The sequence below is a fragment of the Haliotis rubra genome, unplaced genomic scaffold (assembly GCF_003918875.1).
Source record: "Haliotis rubra isolate DU_JTF1 unplaced genomic scaffold, ASM391887v1 Scf24, whole genome shotgun sequence".
Lineage (NCBI taxonomy): Eukaryota > Metazoa > Mollusca > Gastropoda > Lepetellida > Haliotidae > Haliotis > Haliotis rubra.
This window is the reverse complement of record NW_025766447.1, coordinates 2799767-2816049: the sequence shown is the minus strand read 5'-3', so window position 1 is coordinate 2816049 and position 16283 is coordinate 2799767. Positions and strand designations below refer to the sequence as shown.

The following is a 16283-nucleotide window of genomic DNA, read 5'->3' as shown; positions in this document are numbered from 1 at the left end:
AAACAAAATTATAAGCGTACAATCGCAAATCATAAGTGCAATATTTTGTACTTGGGTTTACTTCCCTAGAAACGAAGCAGCCGGGATACCGAACCCAGTCAGAGCGGGTGGGTGTGCACTCAAGTGTAACAGCTAGTTCATTTGCAGATGCCCTCACGGCTCATTGTGTATGTATATATAGAGATGTTGGGTTTTGTAAATACATGCTCATTTTTTGTGTATAACATTTTGCAATCAACAGACATCATAACATGTTATGTGTACAAGTATCACGCCTGCCTGTCTGTGTAATTACATAATGTGACAGAGACCGAACTAGGGCCATAAATCAATGCGTTTTGTTTATGGTGTATAGCCTGATAGGTGTTAAGTTGAAATTGCATGTGGTCAGTGATCGAAGTTGTGTATTGAATATTGTCATTAGCAGACAGGCAGGCAGACACATAGGTGTCAATAAAACAGACATTGAGTTTTGTCTGACAACGACATATATATATCACATTTACAAATTCTGTCAACTCTAAATAATGACATTGCTTTTAAGTATCGAGCTGAGAAAGTGACTCGGTAAGAAGAACAAGTGAAATTATATAAACAGTTAAATCGGTAATCTACTGTCATAACATATAAAAAGCTCGCGCCTGTGAATTATCAACAAAACATTACAAAAATAGGTCACACCAAAGCCTTCACCGAGTATTCACCGTACAACCCGCTTCCAAGCTGCGCGAACCTTTTTTCACTGCGCATGTGCTATGAGCGCAGCCCAGCTGTTGAAACCACTTTTTCCCCCAAACGCTGGGAGAAAATTAGTGAATCGTTTGAACTCCATACTCGCGCGGTTTTTTTCATCGCGTTATTTTTCAACTTTATAAGTTGAATTTGCATTTTTGATTATACCAAAAGGTATCAGAATCTGCAAAGTTGTGTTTTACGTTGCATGTGACCTTTAAGGTTTCAGGGTGACAACGCAAAAGCACACAGGGCTCGTAATGTTACTGGGTACATACAACAGGAGAACATAGCCACCTGTCCGAGCCACACCTGTCACCCATCGAACTTGTGTTTGGACATCATTGCACGATGCGTACGTCAACGTCACCAACCACGACTGCTCTCAACAAACTTGACGCTGCCCTGTAGGAAGAAAGGGATGAAATGAACCAATATGAAATCGGACGCTTGATTAGGAGTATCCATCGTCGAACATGCATGGGATTGTCTTGAAAATATAGCGTATTCACGCAATCATAATGACTATATTTTTAACTTTTCATTGTAAATGCCAGTCATCTAACCAAATCTATGGTCATTTGACTTTCAAAGACTAATGAGACTAATGAGACTGATCAGATGTCTCTGTAACACTGTGAAACCATATCCTTAAATATAGGAAACAATATTCTATTGAATATCCCTTACTTTTTTATTATATACTCTGTTTTCACGAACATGGGATATCAGTATGTGAGCACTAAGGCATTGTGTTAAATGGTTGTTTTGTCACCAAACCAAGCAATATTCCAGCTCTATGACCGGTGTGTAAATACTCGTCTTGACCAGACAATCCATAGACTGACATCAAGAACATCGACATAGGGTAAGATGATGTGCATCAACCAAGTCAGCAAGATTGACCACTCTACCGTTTAGTCGGTAGTTGCTGGAAAACCAGTTGTAATTCTCTAATTCGGATCTTCACGTTTGCTAATGGCACTTGAGGTGCTATACTAAGTTTCCCTGTTAAAACTTGTCAGGGGAGAATGGTTGGTTTTAAAATATTTCGAGTCTATGTCAGTGTTGGAAGTGGATAATCATGGAAGTTTGTAATACCTAAATATTAAAATCTCAAGACGATAATTAAATACAATTTTATACAGCAGTCAATACTGACATTGATCAGTAGTTTTCAGCGTGAATGTTGAACCGCCCTCGAGGTTAAGACCACCATCGAGGCCGCTGAGTTGGCCAGTTTGCTGGTAACGTTTCTGATCGATCATTCCCTGTCAACACATACATATCAAGCAAACATAGCGCCAAGGGAAACAACATTTCTGAAAGGTATCTCTAATGTGGCAGAGTTCTTGTGAGTTGACGGTTGCTACTGCAAGTGATATGCACTTTCTGAATACCTCTCGAAACATAGGTAGTGTTTCAACAGCTTGAAGTTGTTCAACGTGAGGGTTTCCACACATTGTCATGAAATGTTGGGGTCTATCATCAGCTCGCTTTCAATCGGTAATTTCAACTAAACCTCACACACGAGAGAGAGTTGCGTCTTGGCACTGTACACCTGAGCTTTGATCTAGCATTTCGATAAACCTATACTAGCCCCTGGATCCATCCCCGTGCTTCTCGAAATCACAGGCCTATCGTAGGCTCAGTGTTGGGCTGGCGATATCCGCAATGTCCTTTCATTATGATCGAGACGGTAAGTTATGAAAAAAACTGTAAAAGAAATGTAAAAGATACCCCAAACATTTTGGGAAGGAAATAGTGTGTATATTAAACCTGGCGGTGACTTTTTGAATCTAGGTAATTCGAACTGCCCCAGTTACATGTTCCTTTCCCCACTGTCGACGTTTGATTAGTCGGTAAATGAAAATGAAAATCAAGGTAATTTGCAGCCGCAAGAACTACTGATTGGATGTTCTTGTAGGTTTACCAACATGCGAGGAGATGGACGGGGATGGTGATTCACCAAAGTATTTTAAGCCCAATGCCTCCATCACTTAGAGTTGTCCTCCCACATGCAGCTGAGACGATGTGATATAACTCACTTTATATCCACTTTAAACCAACACCCACTCTCCACCCAACTTGTGCCAAATGTGCGTGCGACGCGCTGATATTTCGTTATTGACGTTTCGGTGTAGATCCTAACACTGTTATCAGTGCGTGCCCAGTTGGGAAACGAAAAGAATAACCCAACGTTGTAATAATGCTGGCTGAGGGTACTGCAAAATTGTTCAATTATGAATACCTCACCATATACCAGTGCTGGTAGGTAGTGTGTATAGAAAGAATGCATACAAACAAATATGGCCAGCACTAAATTTCATTTGTCAGAATTGTCCGCCAATAGTATTTAAGAGATTCAAAAACACATCTTTCGTAAGCTTCTTCTTCTGTTTCACTTTCTTCTTCTTCATATCATTACTGTCGACGTCTTATTACCGTCAGTTACTATAACGACCGTATGAACACCAGTTGTCTGAATTCTAGTATCTTACTTATTACTTAATTTTCAACTTTCCTATACAGACTGAGTAAACAGACATTCCTGAGTGAGTCAGGGAAGTGAGGTGAAACGGGGGTTTAACGTCGTACTTGAGAATATTTCGCTCATATGACGACGTGCATGCGTGTGTATGTGTGGCTGCCTGTACTAGCCCACACTTAAGCTGGTTTTATAGTGCTAGCTGACTGAGATACCATGCCGCAGTGAAGCATGAATACATCACTCAGACACAGTATACTGATGTACCCATTAATGCCGAGCGCCAGGCAGGGACCAACAAGTAGCATATTTTAACGTCTTTTGGTATGACGCGGCCGGGGATCGAACCCGCGAACTTCCGCTCTCCGAGAGGACGCCCTAACCACTACACCAGGGAGGCGGTTAAGTGAGACAGGGAACAGTAGGTTCATTGTGTTGTTGTTTTCCCGCTTTTGATAAACCTGATCCAATAACATAGAGAATCTGCTTCTCTTTACAGGCGCTGTACATTACACACGCACTTGCTCCAAAGATATCAACATGAAGATGCACAAGCACCTGGTGTGTATGAAAGAGAGGGGGTCTCGATACGGCCATCTTTGCTTCTGCGACCAGACTGATTGCAATGCCGCAGTGCCTGCTGGTACTTCCGGTTCGTGGGCCGCAACCTTGACCTTAACTGCTCTACAGTTTTTTCTGATGAATATTTTCCCAACATGATATTCTTTCGAGCACTTAGAACTGTGGTTAATATTTATATCTGTCGGCCCAGCCGCATGGGAAATTGTGTCCTGATTATTGTATGACAAGTATTGTCAGTATTTGCCTTCGCATGACATGCAGTGTATCAGGGTTTTGTAATGTACATTTTCCAAGTCACTTTATTGAAGTCATTTTGACACATTTTATATTGTTGATCAATGTTTGTTGATATTATATCAGTATTTCATTTTCACATTTTTATATGATTTGAACTGTTGTGACAGGAAATGACGCTTTTTGGCTTATAAATTTCCCCCATAACTGTCAATCTGCATGATACTGGATATGCACTTCATTGTAATTAAGGTGACAGAAACAGCGTGTGTTTTACAGGTAATCAGTCCTTTGTTCGCTGGAATATTAATGTATAGTTGTAAGCTTTATTGAAACAAGTGGAATTCGACATTACTGAACAAGAGCATGGACGGACTCGCGTGTAACGTGTTTTGATCTTACATTTGATGTGGTTCGATAAAAATATATTTGTAACGAACAATGATTATTTCATGCCATGGTTAAGTATGGAAAATGAAATTTCAAAAACACTGTCAAAGTAATTCTTAAGTTGGGGCGAACGTAAATGAGGTCTGACGTTGCGTTCAAGACACCTGCACTTTCTAATCATGCAGGTATGTCTGAGTGTGTGTGTGCTGTAAGAGGGCTATGCTACCCAACGATATTTGATTCCGAGCTCGATTAGTCGATGTTGAGCGTTTAAAAAGTAACACCAATTCCATCCTTATTCTGGAATCACTGGGTGTCACTTCTTTACTGTCAATAAAGTAGAATACGAACGAAAACAATTTTTTTGATATCTTGTAAAGGATATCCTAAAAGTCACCGTCCGTGATTAAAATTTAACAAAAACTTTGTAAAATAGCAATAAAAACACAAAAAACGTACTCGTATTTCCGCCTATTACGGAAACACCCGACAGTTAATGAGCAGAGGGGGTATCACGTGACATGCCATCATATGTGCCTGCTGCTGCTGGCTTCCTCGTGGATTTTACCTTACAACTTAACAGTGTCCATGGATTCTGAAGCAGTAAAAGGTGTTCCTGATGTCATTTCTGAAATGGATGTTAGACCGTATCAATACGATCCGATTTTACATCTTGCAAGACAATCTTCCACTGAAGATGAAGAAGAAGAATCAAGCGAAACGGAGGCACTGCTTCAGGTCAAAATAAATTTAAAAATAGACCTTATCATTTAACAAGAATACTATTTGTCAGCAAATTGTGATACAGTTCCAACCAGCAAACCCACCCCTATAAATATATGACCAGTCCCAAAGAAGTATTTTTTTGAAATGTGATTGCAGATCCTTTTGTATCAAATGGGTGACTGTAAGGTGTCTGGGATTTAAAAACAAAATAATTATGCTTCAAACGGGGGAAAATAGAAATGTTTTGCTACAAAAAATACACTGAAAATATTTTGTTGAAAAAAAATAGGATCCTAGTTCTCATTAATAACGTATCAAGTCTCCATACAAGATCCCACTCTGGTCGAGCAGAGATAACATTCGAGACGCAGATAAGTTATTCCCCGAAAACTGGTGAATTATAAAATACTAGTCAGGACAATGTATGTTTCCCCAGTGTTTGGTTATGGAAATAGTTATAGTACTCGGTCATAGTCTTAGAATGACATCTTGTCAGCCAATGAGAACAGAGAACAACTTTCACGGCACACACTACTGACAAATAGCGAGTCTGATGTCAACGTGCGTAATTGGACAAAATGGAAAACAATGAAAGCAACAAGTAGTTCATGATTTGCCGTTGTATTCGGCAATGTTTCGGGTGGACTGCAGCATTTTGGGCTCCAAACCGAAAAGAACGTTATAGCGAAACATTTTCAAGCTCATGTGAAATCTCTTACTGATTTTGATAATATATATCTCATAGGTACCAGTCGATCTGCCCCAGCTACAAAATGCCCCAGCACATTTGGTCATTCATTCTAATTTGGTCAAATTTATTTAAGATGATTAAATATATGCCGTAAATGCATAGTTTTTGTCAACTTTGATATTATGTTCTTCATATAAAAGTTATTAGGAAGTAATATTTGTGATAAATGTTCCATCAGTAAACTCATAACTATGTATATACTTTTATATGAAGAACATAGTATCAAAGTTGACAAAACTATGCATTTATGGCATTTATTTAATCATTTAAAATAAATTGGGTCATTTTGACTAAAACACACATTGACTATCAGAATTGTTCTCAGATATTTCTTATCACTCAACCTAGGACAGAGCAAGCAACTCGTGCTGTGATAAGAAACAGGCACCAGGCTGGATTTTAAAACAATTAATATAAAATAGGTTCTGCCCTACAATGAAGCACATTTTGCACATGCAGTGTCTCTGTAGGCAAGTGATTTTGTAATATGCCAGCAGTAAATGGGTACCCGGTAGGACGAGATTTTTTGTAACTGCTTCACGGTCAGCCTGGGTTATATACTTCCCAGGGAGATGAGGAAGTGCACACTGATCCATCTCCAAGGCAAAAGTATACAGCACCACCATCATTCACCCTTGAATGGGACTTTACAATTTATGAATGCAAAAACAAAATAAGCTGACAAGAGAACAGATTGACGAAAGGAAGGTAAAAATGAGATATACAATTTACAGATGCATTTTTATTACCATTGGACGTATCTAACTATTACACATTTCTGCGATGTACATAATAGCTCAACGCGATCTTTGGTGACGTTTTCTTGACTAGTGTTGTTTGTATGCCAGAAGTGTACGTCTAAGTGCTGGCAAATATATAGTGCTATATTGTATGGTTCTGTTTGCTATGTCTCAATCTAGGTATCAAAGTAGTAGAAAGGGTTGTTGCAACGCATGTCCATAGCTGACCACCTCCACCTTCACCAAAGTTCATTTGGGTCAGATTATAGGATCTATTATCTACATTGATTGTAAAGACTTGGATTGTACCATGGTTTGTCTGTACATGTTTCAACCTGGGTTGTCATCCCCTCGGTTTGAAACTTGTTGTGACCTGTGGGTTTCCGTCAAGACTGATAAGCCATTTTTTTCGTCTAGTCGAGTCTGTGTTAGCTCTTCATGCACAAGGTGCAGGCTTGATTGCCCTCCACGGTGGACAGTTCTGAATTTTGTCTTGAAAGCTGATTTCCTCTAAATTGGGACTCAATGCGAGATCATTCACAAATCTGTACCCACATTTTAGAATAGCATTGACATTTACAACACCCTTTCCGCTGTATGTTTATGAAGTACACCCTAGACTAGGTACAAACTACATATTGGTTATATAACATTCACTAGATTTGTATTTCTCATTGCTCTTCCAGGTTTATGCAAAGTCTAATTAGATTTTTGCGTCTTTCAACTCACTTTTACAATATGCAAACCAACAGTTTTTGACTGAAGTTGATCACAAAAGTTACTGCTTTTACCTTCCTGTATATTATTATCTATATACATTACCATTGTGTGAATAAATGCTTTATATACTGTAGCAAGGACTTGTTATTCTGTCCTTCCGCAAAATGTTCTTCAACAGTTCATGATTGATTTTCAATGTTTACGTCAACGCCAGATATCAACTATCCGGATCATCAGCCGTTACTGGGTGCCAATGCCACAGACCCGTGAAGGTCCGGGTTAGAATGCATCTTCAGTAACCCATGCGTATCGTAAGAGGCGACTAACGGGATCGGGTGGTCAGGCTCGCTGGCTTGATTGACACATGTCATCGGTTCCCAAAGGCGTAGATCGATGTTCATGCTGTTGATCATTGGATTGTCGGGTCCAGACTCGATTATGTACAGACCGCCGCCATATAGCTGGAATATTGCTGAGTGCGGCGAAAATTATACTTACTCACTCACTCGTAAGAGGCGACAAACAGGATCGGGTAGTCAGGCTCGCTGACTTGGTTGACACCTGTCATCGTATCCCAATTGTGTAGATCAATGCACACGATGTGGATCACTGGACTGTCTGGTCAAGACTCGATTATTTACAGACCGGTGCATATGCGGATCAAGAGGGGGAATCCAGGAGCACGCACCTCCCCTTTTGTCCTGGTAGTTTATGGCCATTGAAACCCTCGGGAACACGGGTGAAAACGAACTGTGCACTCCCCTTTCTAAGAAAGCTGCATCCGTCCCTGCTATGGGTATCACTCAGGATCCCACACAGGGTCCGACCAACCCGGGTGCCCGAGTTATCCGTCCCGGCCTTACTCAACCTAACGTGAAACGATGTCTTTTTCACACTTAAAGTTCTAATCAAAGAACGTTTCCACAATCACAAAATTCACAAACGACAAACAAATAATATTATTATCTTCCTTCGCAACCTCTGTTTTAAGGCGATCATATTTCCCGGTTCTCCAAAAATCCCCCAGCGGTAAAAAATCGCAACATGAATTATCTCCCTTCTTGCTATCCAATCCGATCACGTGTTACATCGACTTAGATCCAATATGGCGGCCGCCATGGAGTTAGTTGATCAACGTGCGAAGGATAGATTCGGTATTTCATCTTTTACTGAAAAGCAGAAACCAGCAATAGAGAGTGCAGGAATCAATCGACAAGATGTTTTGTTGATGTGACACACAAGGCATTTAATGGCCAACATGTCCGTTGCCAACGAGGGCGATGGAGACGCCTTTGATCCGCCATTACATAACTGGGTTCTTTCTATAAGAAACGTTTGCACATCGTGCTGGGGAAGAGGTTCTAGTTTTCCCGAAGCATACGGAAATTACCGAGGCTTTGCGAATGATCACTTTTGAAACAACGTCGTTGATTGCACAACTAAACCTGATTGCAACCAATCACGAATACAGAACACTCGCACCATGAAAGGGCCGTATTAGAACAGAGTTTACGTAGGAAGGTATGACAGGAGTAACCTCGGTGGGAAGAGAATGTATTTCCCCCAAATTCTAGTAAATAATGCTGTTTTGCTTCCCGAAGCAGTGCCCTCTGACAGTCAAGAGTTCCATCATCCGTCGGATAACTCTACTTGCAGTAGTCTTTTCGGTAAGTCGAATATGATTGGACTGCTGATTACACCAGGTAAACACCTATAGCAACAACCATTCACAATTTTCATGAAACAGGAAAGGTGATCAGATGGGTAAATGATGGACGGGTGATACTTTCCCCTGAACGTCAAGGGTGGGATTGGGTATGGGCGAACTCTCTGTTGGGGTGTTGTCGAGTTAACTGCCATAACAAGCGTGAATTGGTACTCATATTATTGACCTTGGATGACACGTATATCTTACATGTGAGCAACTGGTTACTGATACATGAGTCACAAGCCAAACCCTTGAAGATCCAGTCCGGGTTAGATAGGTCCAGAGCAACGGTTCAGAGGCGATCCGGTGGTCAGCCTCGTTAAGGGAGAGTTTATAATTTTAGAGAGAAGGCGGGGCTACGGTCCCTAACACCGTACCGCAATTGTGCAGGCCTGGGCCTCCTTTCACAAAGCACAAAGGTGATCGTAAGTCACTAAGGTAACCTTAGTGCAATGTTAAAGAATGGGAGTTAAGGTTAACCTTAGTAAAGGTTTGCTTTGTGAAAGGAGCCCCTGCGCTCGTTACGCTAATAACGTGTTTGACTCGAAGATTCCATTCTATACCTGGAATATTGCTTTGTGTGGCATTGAAACAACAAACAAAACATAACTGTCAAATTTTGAACACAGTGCCGGGCCGTACTGATGTTAAGGTAAGGATTGTAGTAGCGCTTCATTGAATATATGTATGTATGTTTGTACAATGGGAAAGGTGTAAAACCACTCGAAACACCATGATCTTTCTATCTTAACACGGAGATGTGGACAAAATATCAGATAGCAACCATGTGCATGTACAATTCACATTCACATAGATATCTTTTTACGTGGTAGCGCTTTCTTCACATATTTTACGGGCGCTTTAATGTACGATGTCATGGTGTCCTCATGAAACCCTCATCGCGTTCAATTAGAGTATGGTTTTAGCTATAGGTATCTATACTATATACTGAGTATACTCAAGCCACATCATATATAGTGGGTGACACTATGGGTTAGCTGCAGATGATGTACCTATGTACGGCATCGAACCGGTTAGATGGTGTGCTACGTTAGGCGTCAAACCAGTTAAATGACATGAAGTACCTATGTGAGGCATCTAACCGGTCAGATGATGTACCTACGTAAGGCATCGAAACGGTTAGATGATGTACCTATGTAAGGCATCGAACCGTTTAGGATTGTGTACCCATGTACGACATGGAACCGGTTAGATGATGTACCTATTTAAGTCACCGAACCGGTTAGATGACGTAGCTATGTAATGCATCGAACCGGTTAGATGGTGTACCCATGTAAGGCTTGGAACAAATTGCCGAAAAGATTTTTTTTACCAATCCGCCTTCCCACATCATCATCATTGAGATGAGTTTCCACCACCACGCACCTACACCGATATTCGTGGCCACAACATCTACATCTTACTTGTAACAAGCCGTAGTCTCTTCCAAACTCCGGGGTTGAGAGACCAATAACTCTTTCAGCATCACCTCGCTCTTCCTGTAATCACGGCTGTGAATGTGGGAAAGGATAAGCATGTTTACCGTTAAAGATATACGGGCTCGCAGATGCACCTTTTTGTACCGTAACCATAACTCTGTGATTGAATATATTCATTGATGCTTTCATTCGAAGCCTCAAATATACGTTGAAGCCTTATAAAAGAAATATATTTGGAAGCAACAACCTTTTGAAAATGTATTTCCATAATGGTGACGTCGACGAGATTCCCTACACGAGAATCATTGTGGCTGGCACTGAAGTACAAACGGTCACTGGATTTACTATACAATATTTATGATCTGTCGCTGTCTATATTCAATACTATTACAAGACTGCCAGTCTTCTGTCCGCTTTCTGTCTGATGTTCATAGTTGTCGACGGAGGATAGTTGCTAACGAAGGATTCTTATATCACATAATTGACTTGTGCTTACGGGGTTTTGTTTTGTTCTTTAGAGCTACCTTTACACGTCTTTCTAATGTTAGGATCGGAAGCTAGGTACTTATAAAAGTTTATTGTGGAAAAAGGATTACTGTGGAAGAAAAGAATTATTTTAGCTTGAACTCCGGTCGGTAAGTAGGACGTGAGGATCAGAAACACGGATATGTTTATCACAAACCAGCGCCTTTAATACGCATTTGTTCATCCCTGTGTCAAGATTATACCTTGATTGGCAGGGCCGTATACTTAGCATTAGTGTCATAGGCACTAGTTATGGTGACCCAACACACTACATGTCAACGTTAAAGCAGCTGTTATCAAGGCAGGTAATATGATTCCAGTCACACGTAATCTGTCTGGCACAGCATCAGGTCCTGTCGGCCTGACACGTGTAGGTGTATGTAGGCTACCTGTCAACTCAACGTACACGGTAATCTACTGTAACGTAATGTTCCACAGAATATCGACTGGAACCTTATGTTGTCTTACAGTAAATCTACTTCAACATGATGCTCCACTATAATATTTCGCCAGCACAGTAATGTTGCTCTATGGTATATCTGCTGTATATTGTTCACTGTATCTACTTTAATATAATGTTGCTTTGCGGTGTATATTCCGTAATATAAGTGTTTCTCATAATGGTATATTCTGTAATGCAGAGTATGGACGGAGTATCTACTATATGAAGTGTTGAACTTGTTGCAGTAACGATTCTTTACTTAAACCTATATCACTCCCAGCACACATAACCAAACATGTGTAATGCCTTTATCTTTAACTCGGTGCAACTGCAGCACCATCCAAGGGAGAGATAGCATAACCATAAACTTCCTTCTGTAAATGTTATAACTGAGTAACGTAAACCTATCAAGATTAACACAACATGCTAACAAAGATATACATTATACCAAACAAATACAGCATGCGACAACGACAGAGTGGTGTCTCAAGGGAGGTAACTCCAGCGTGCCGGGATGACTCTTATTTAAAGTGCAGACAGGATCAACTTGACCTCCCGCTATGTGGTGGAACGCTGTCGACCACCAGCATGTGGAACGCTGTCGCCATGCCCAGTTGACCCAGTTTTTAGCATCCTTCATTTGTTTTAAACAACATCATTGAAACTGAAGGACCATCCGATTTTGTCTCAGTAACAACTGTTACGGGCTCTTTAATATTGACGTGTACAGATTTCTGTTACAATTCATCCAAACGCTAAGTTATCAAGGGGTTTTTTTTCCATGGATATGTCAATCCTTATTTGTTGGGTGATTTTACATCATAAGAAGCTGATCATTCGCAAACTTCGAGTAATACATAGGTAGTTGATTGTTCACACATATACACAATACAAGCTGTTGTCATTATCACATTCATGTTTCATAAGTATGTGTGAAAAACAATATTTATTATCATTATCACATACATGTTTCATAAGTAGTGTCTGAAAAACTATAAAATAACGTCATTATCATCTGATAAAGGAGGGAACATACACTCGACGTGTTATTCACAATAAAGAATCTGACATCCATAAATATTGCTTTTCTTATTATCATATATGTCCATACATGTGTTGCCCATCAACACTACATGTGACGCTATTTGTGTTGCCTTAATAAAATCTGTGCCTATACACATATTTCCGCAAGATTTGACTCAAGTTGACAATAGCAGTCTCTTTGCTGCTTCGCCCTTCCAAGTGTCAGGAACATCTTCAGTCCGGTTGTGACAATGTTGAGATTGATCGACAGCTTATGTATGTTAAGTATTAAATGTTAAATTCACTCTGTATTCAGTTACAGTTAAGGAAATTACCGTTTGGTCCTTCATTGTGTATATAACACCTTTTTAACGGGCCAATGATGTACCTAATCATTATTACCTATGGTAGTTAAAATGCTAATGTTCAACATTTTCTGAGAGGAAAATCCCCAAAATACGTTCTTGTGGCCACGTCTGTGCCAGAAACATACGACAGAAGTTCAAGGACTGGGGTCCTCTCCAGCTGTGCATACAGATGCTAGGTGGGTAACAGATGGTTCAGTCCGCTCACCATTAATCTATTTTGACAGGCGTTTTGACAACTTAAACATGAATACACGTTAATTACTCCCTGTTAATTTAGATCGTGTTGTTTACTTTAAGGCTGCTAAGGTCATGCTCACGTTGTTTGAGTATCGTGATGCTTCAGCACGATGATCATTGTCTAGTCCTTAAACTTCAGTTTGTTATCGTTGTCAATGATCCTTAATCAATCGGTCTGTCTATCACGTGTGTGAAGTGACGACCGATGTTAGTGTCATTTGACACGAATTGACTCCCCTGTGGGTAGGTGAGTGTTATCGTTAGTCAAGCACCGTGACATAGGGCGGATTCTTTATTCCCGCTACTGCTCTACTCTTGTGGGCCTGAAAGTATGCCATATCAGAACCTCTGAACGTATCTGTGTTGTATTCATTGTTCCAATATATTCAACAAAATTATACACGAGGCAATGTCATGTTGAACATGGTCATGAACTAGTTAGTCGTAAAGCGTGAAAAGCGTGAAACTCAACAATCACAGCAGAGAGACACGTGATCACCTTAGTGATCGCACGTGTATTGAAATGCAGACAATGCTAAATAGGATGACACATCAAAATTGCAAGTTTAATTTAAAGCGAGATGATGTAAAGTCATGTCCGCAGCAGATTTGTGTCTGGAACCTCCACTAGGATACAGTGGACCGGAGGTGGAGCGTCAGCACAGACCACAAGGATTGAGTGAGTAGTGAGTATGGTTTTACGCCGCTTTTAGCAATATTCCAGCAATATCACGGCGGGGGACACCAGAAGTGGGTTTCACACATTGTACCCATGTGAGGAATCGAACCCGGGTCTTCGGCGTGACGAGCCAACGCTTTAACCACTAGGCTACCCCGCCGCCCCCAGACCACCAGGACTTATCCGAGCAGGACGACCATACACATGACTTATCCTGAAAAACGTTTACGAAGTGTCCGCAGACATGCCAGATTCAACCAGTGGCAGTAGAACAGCATTGTCTTCAGTGACGAGTCACACTTCACATTGCGCTTTGCCGATGGTAGTGAGTGGGTGAGTGAGTTTGATTTTACGCCGCATTTAGCAATTTCCAGCAATATCACGGCGGGGGGACACCAGAAATGGGCTTCACACATTTGCCCATGTGGGGAATCGAACCCGGGTCTTCGGCGTGACGAGCGAACGCTTTAACCACTAGGCTAACCCACCGCCGCTTTGCCGATGGTAAGGTATGGGCGTAGCACAGGGGAGACGTCACGCACGGGGTTGTGTCCGTGAGTTTGGGTGATTTGGAGAGCAGTCGTGGGAGCAGTCTGTGCAACGGTCGATCTCAATTGATTGTCGTGTAGTGGAATCGTACTGCCGCACAGTATTGGGATCACATCGGGACCTGTTCAGACGCGCAATTTCTTACATAACGTCGGTGTTGATGTCACGAATTTCCCGTTCCACAGACTACCACCCAATCGAACACATTTGAGATTAGCTGGGAAGACGAGTGCAACATCAGATGAACTTGACCAAGCACCCATTGACCAGTGGCGACGACTTCCGGTTATAGTGTTCCGACAGATTCCTGGGGAGATCTATGGGGAGACGTTGTGTTGCCAATACACCCTCCCTAGGAGGTCACACTCCTTATTGACTTCTTCAGTTTCATCAGTTAGGGCGACATTGAACGTCATGCATTGTGATTCCAATAACGATGCCACGATCGGCTGCATCGTTACCAAGATGCTAGCAGCATGATTCACATCTATTTTCATAATAATGCACACGATATTTCATTGTGAGATTCGATCTAACAAAAGTCAAGTGGGTTGAGTACAGTCATATATAAAACCACCAACAGACTCTTGGGGCTGGGGGGGTTGAGTTGGTCTGTAATGCATCAGTGCCATCATTCATTGCTCTGAGAGCCATCAGTATCGACTGGTAGAATCAAGACCTGCTGTCATCATACACAGGTCATATGGCCTCCATGTCAAGAAGATATCCATTGAGTGCAATTGTGTTTGTGTTACATTCGACTGTAGTTATTCATTTGTGTGGATGTTGTGCTTGTGGTATCGGTGGTACTTCTTTTAGACACACGACATATCCTGTCACCTGGTTGAAGTATGAGAAGCATAGCATGGAGTGGCAGTTGCCAACCTCTCCCTTGTCTCCTGACATCTGACATCTGTCTGCAAAGGAAACCGGCGTATTCCTGATTAGGTTCGTGTCATATTATTCGAGATTGTCAAAGCTTGCCCCAATAATTTTAATAATTGATATTGTCGTAACAGTAACATGACATGAGGGAAATTTGCTTCCTTTGCACGCCATTTTATGCTTTTTATCTTCAAGGTTTTCTATCCGAAGAAAAACAAATATTTGATTTCAATATATTTTGGAAGAAAAGAAGTCGATGAAACAAAACTAGATGATGCTGTTAAAAACCTCGTGCCTCAAGGAACAATCAGAATAAACGTGTTTACTTTCGTGATCAGAACTGTCCGGTTTACAAAACAACAGCGTAAACTCTCAGGGTTACAAAACAACATCAAAGCTTTTGCCTGCTGCTTGACATCGTTCTTTCTGTAAATTTGAGAACGAGATAGAACTAACCGTTTGAGTCAAGCAATGATGAAAAGCTTCTGATGTATCTCGTGAACTCTCGCTTTGATTATGTGTAGTCAGATGCGCTTCGTTGACTGTCACGTTAGAGCCTCTACTGTCAACACCTACAATTTTACTTTAACTGAATTATTTGAATACAGATGAAGGTTGACCCTCTAATTACCCTCTAAGCTGTAGGGACGCGGTTGGACCAAGCATGTAAGGCGTGAGTCAATTTGGTGAGGCCAGAATCTGGTGATCATTGGTTTCACCAAAGTGGTAACCTTCTCAGATCGGTTTTCCTCCCTCGTTTAGTCGACATACCCTGATGTACATGGACGGCATTTCAAAGCGATGTTAAAACACAACTCAGTCAACCACTAAATCTATCTTTACCTGATGTGAGAATTATTTGTTTGTTGGTCAGCAGGCTGTTTGTGGCTTTACATGAAATCTTTGGTGTTAACAAGCTTTGGGGATGTGTCATGTTTTGCTTTACTTGGACGCTAATCGAATTACCCTTAGTGAGATATTGCGGTAGCTTAATTGACGCTGTATCTAACTTAAGGGGATACGCTGGTTTTCTGATAAGGCCCACTCTGTTGAACTCTCAAATCA

The 16283-nt window shown here is 41.1% G+C and overlaps 1 protein-coding gene across 1 annotated transcript in view; it reads left to right on the top strand.

Moving 5' to 3' along the window:
* LOC124278562 overlaps positions 1–4995 on the top strand; it is a 40627-nt gene extending 35632 nt beyond the window's left edge. The window contains exon 3 of the mRNA XM_046714289.1: positions 3720–4995. Within this exon, the coding sequence (XP_046570245.1) occupies positions 3720–3940 (221 nt within the window). The 3' untranslated portion in view covers positions 3941–4995. The remainder of the gene's footprint in view (positions 1–3719) is intronic.
* The last annotated feature ends 11288 nt before the right edge of the window (positions 4996–16283 follow it).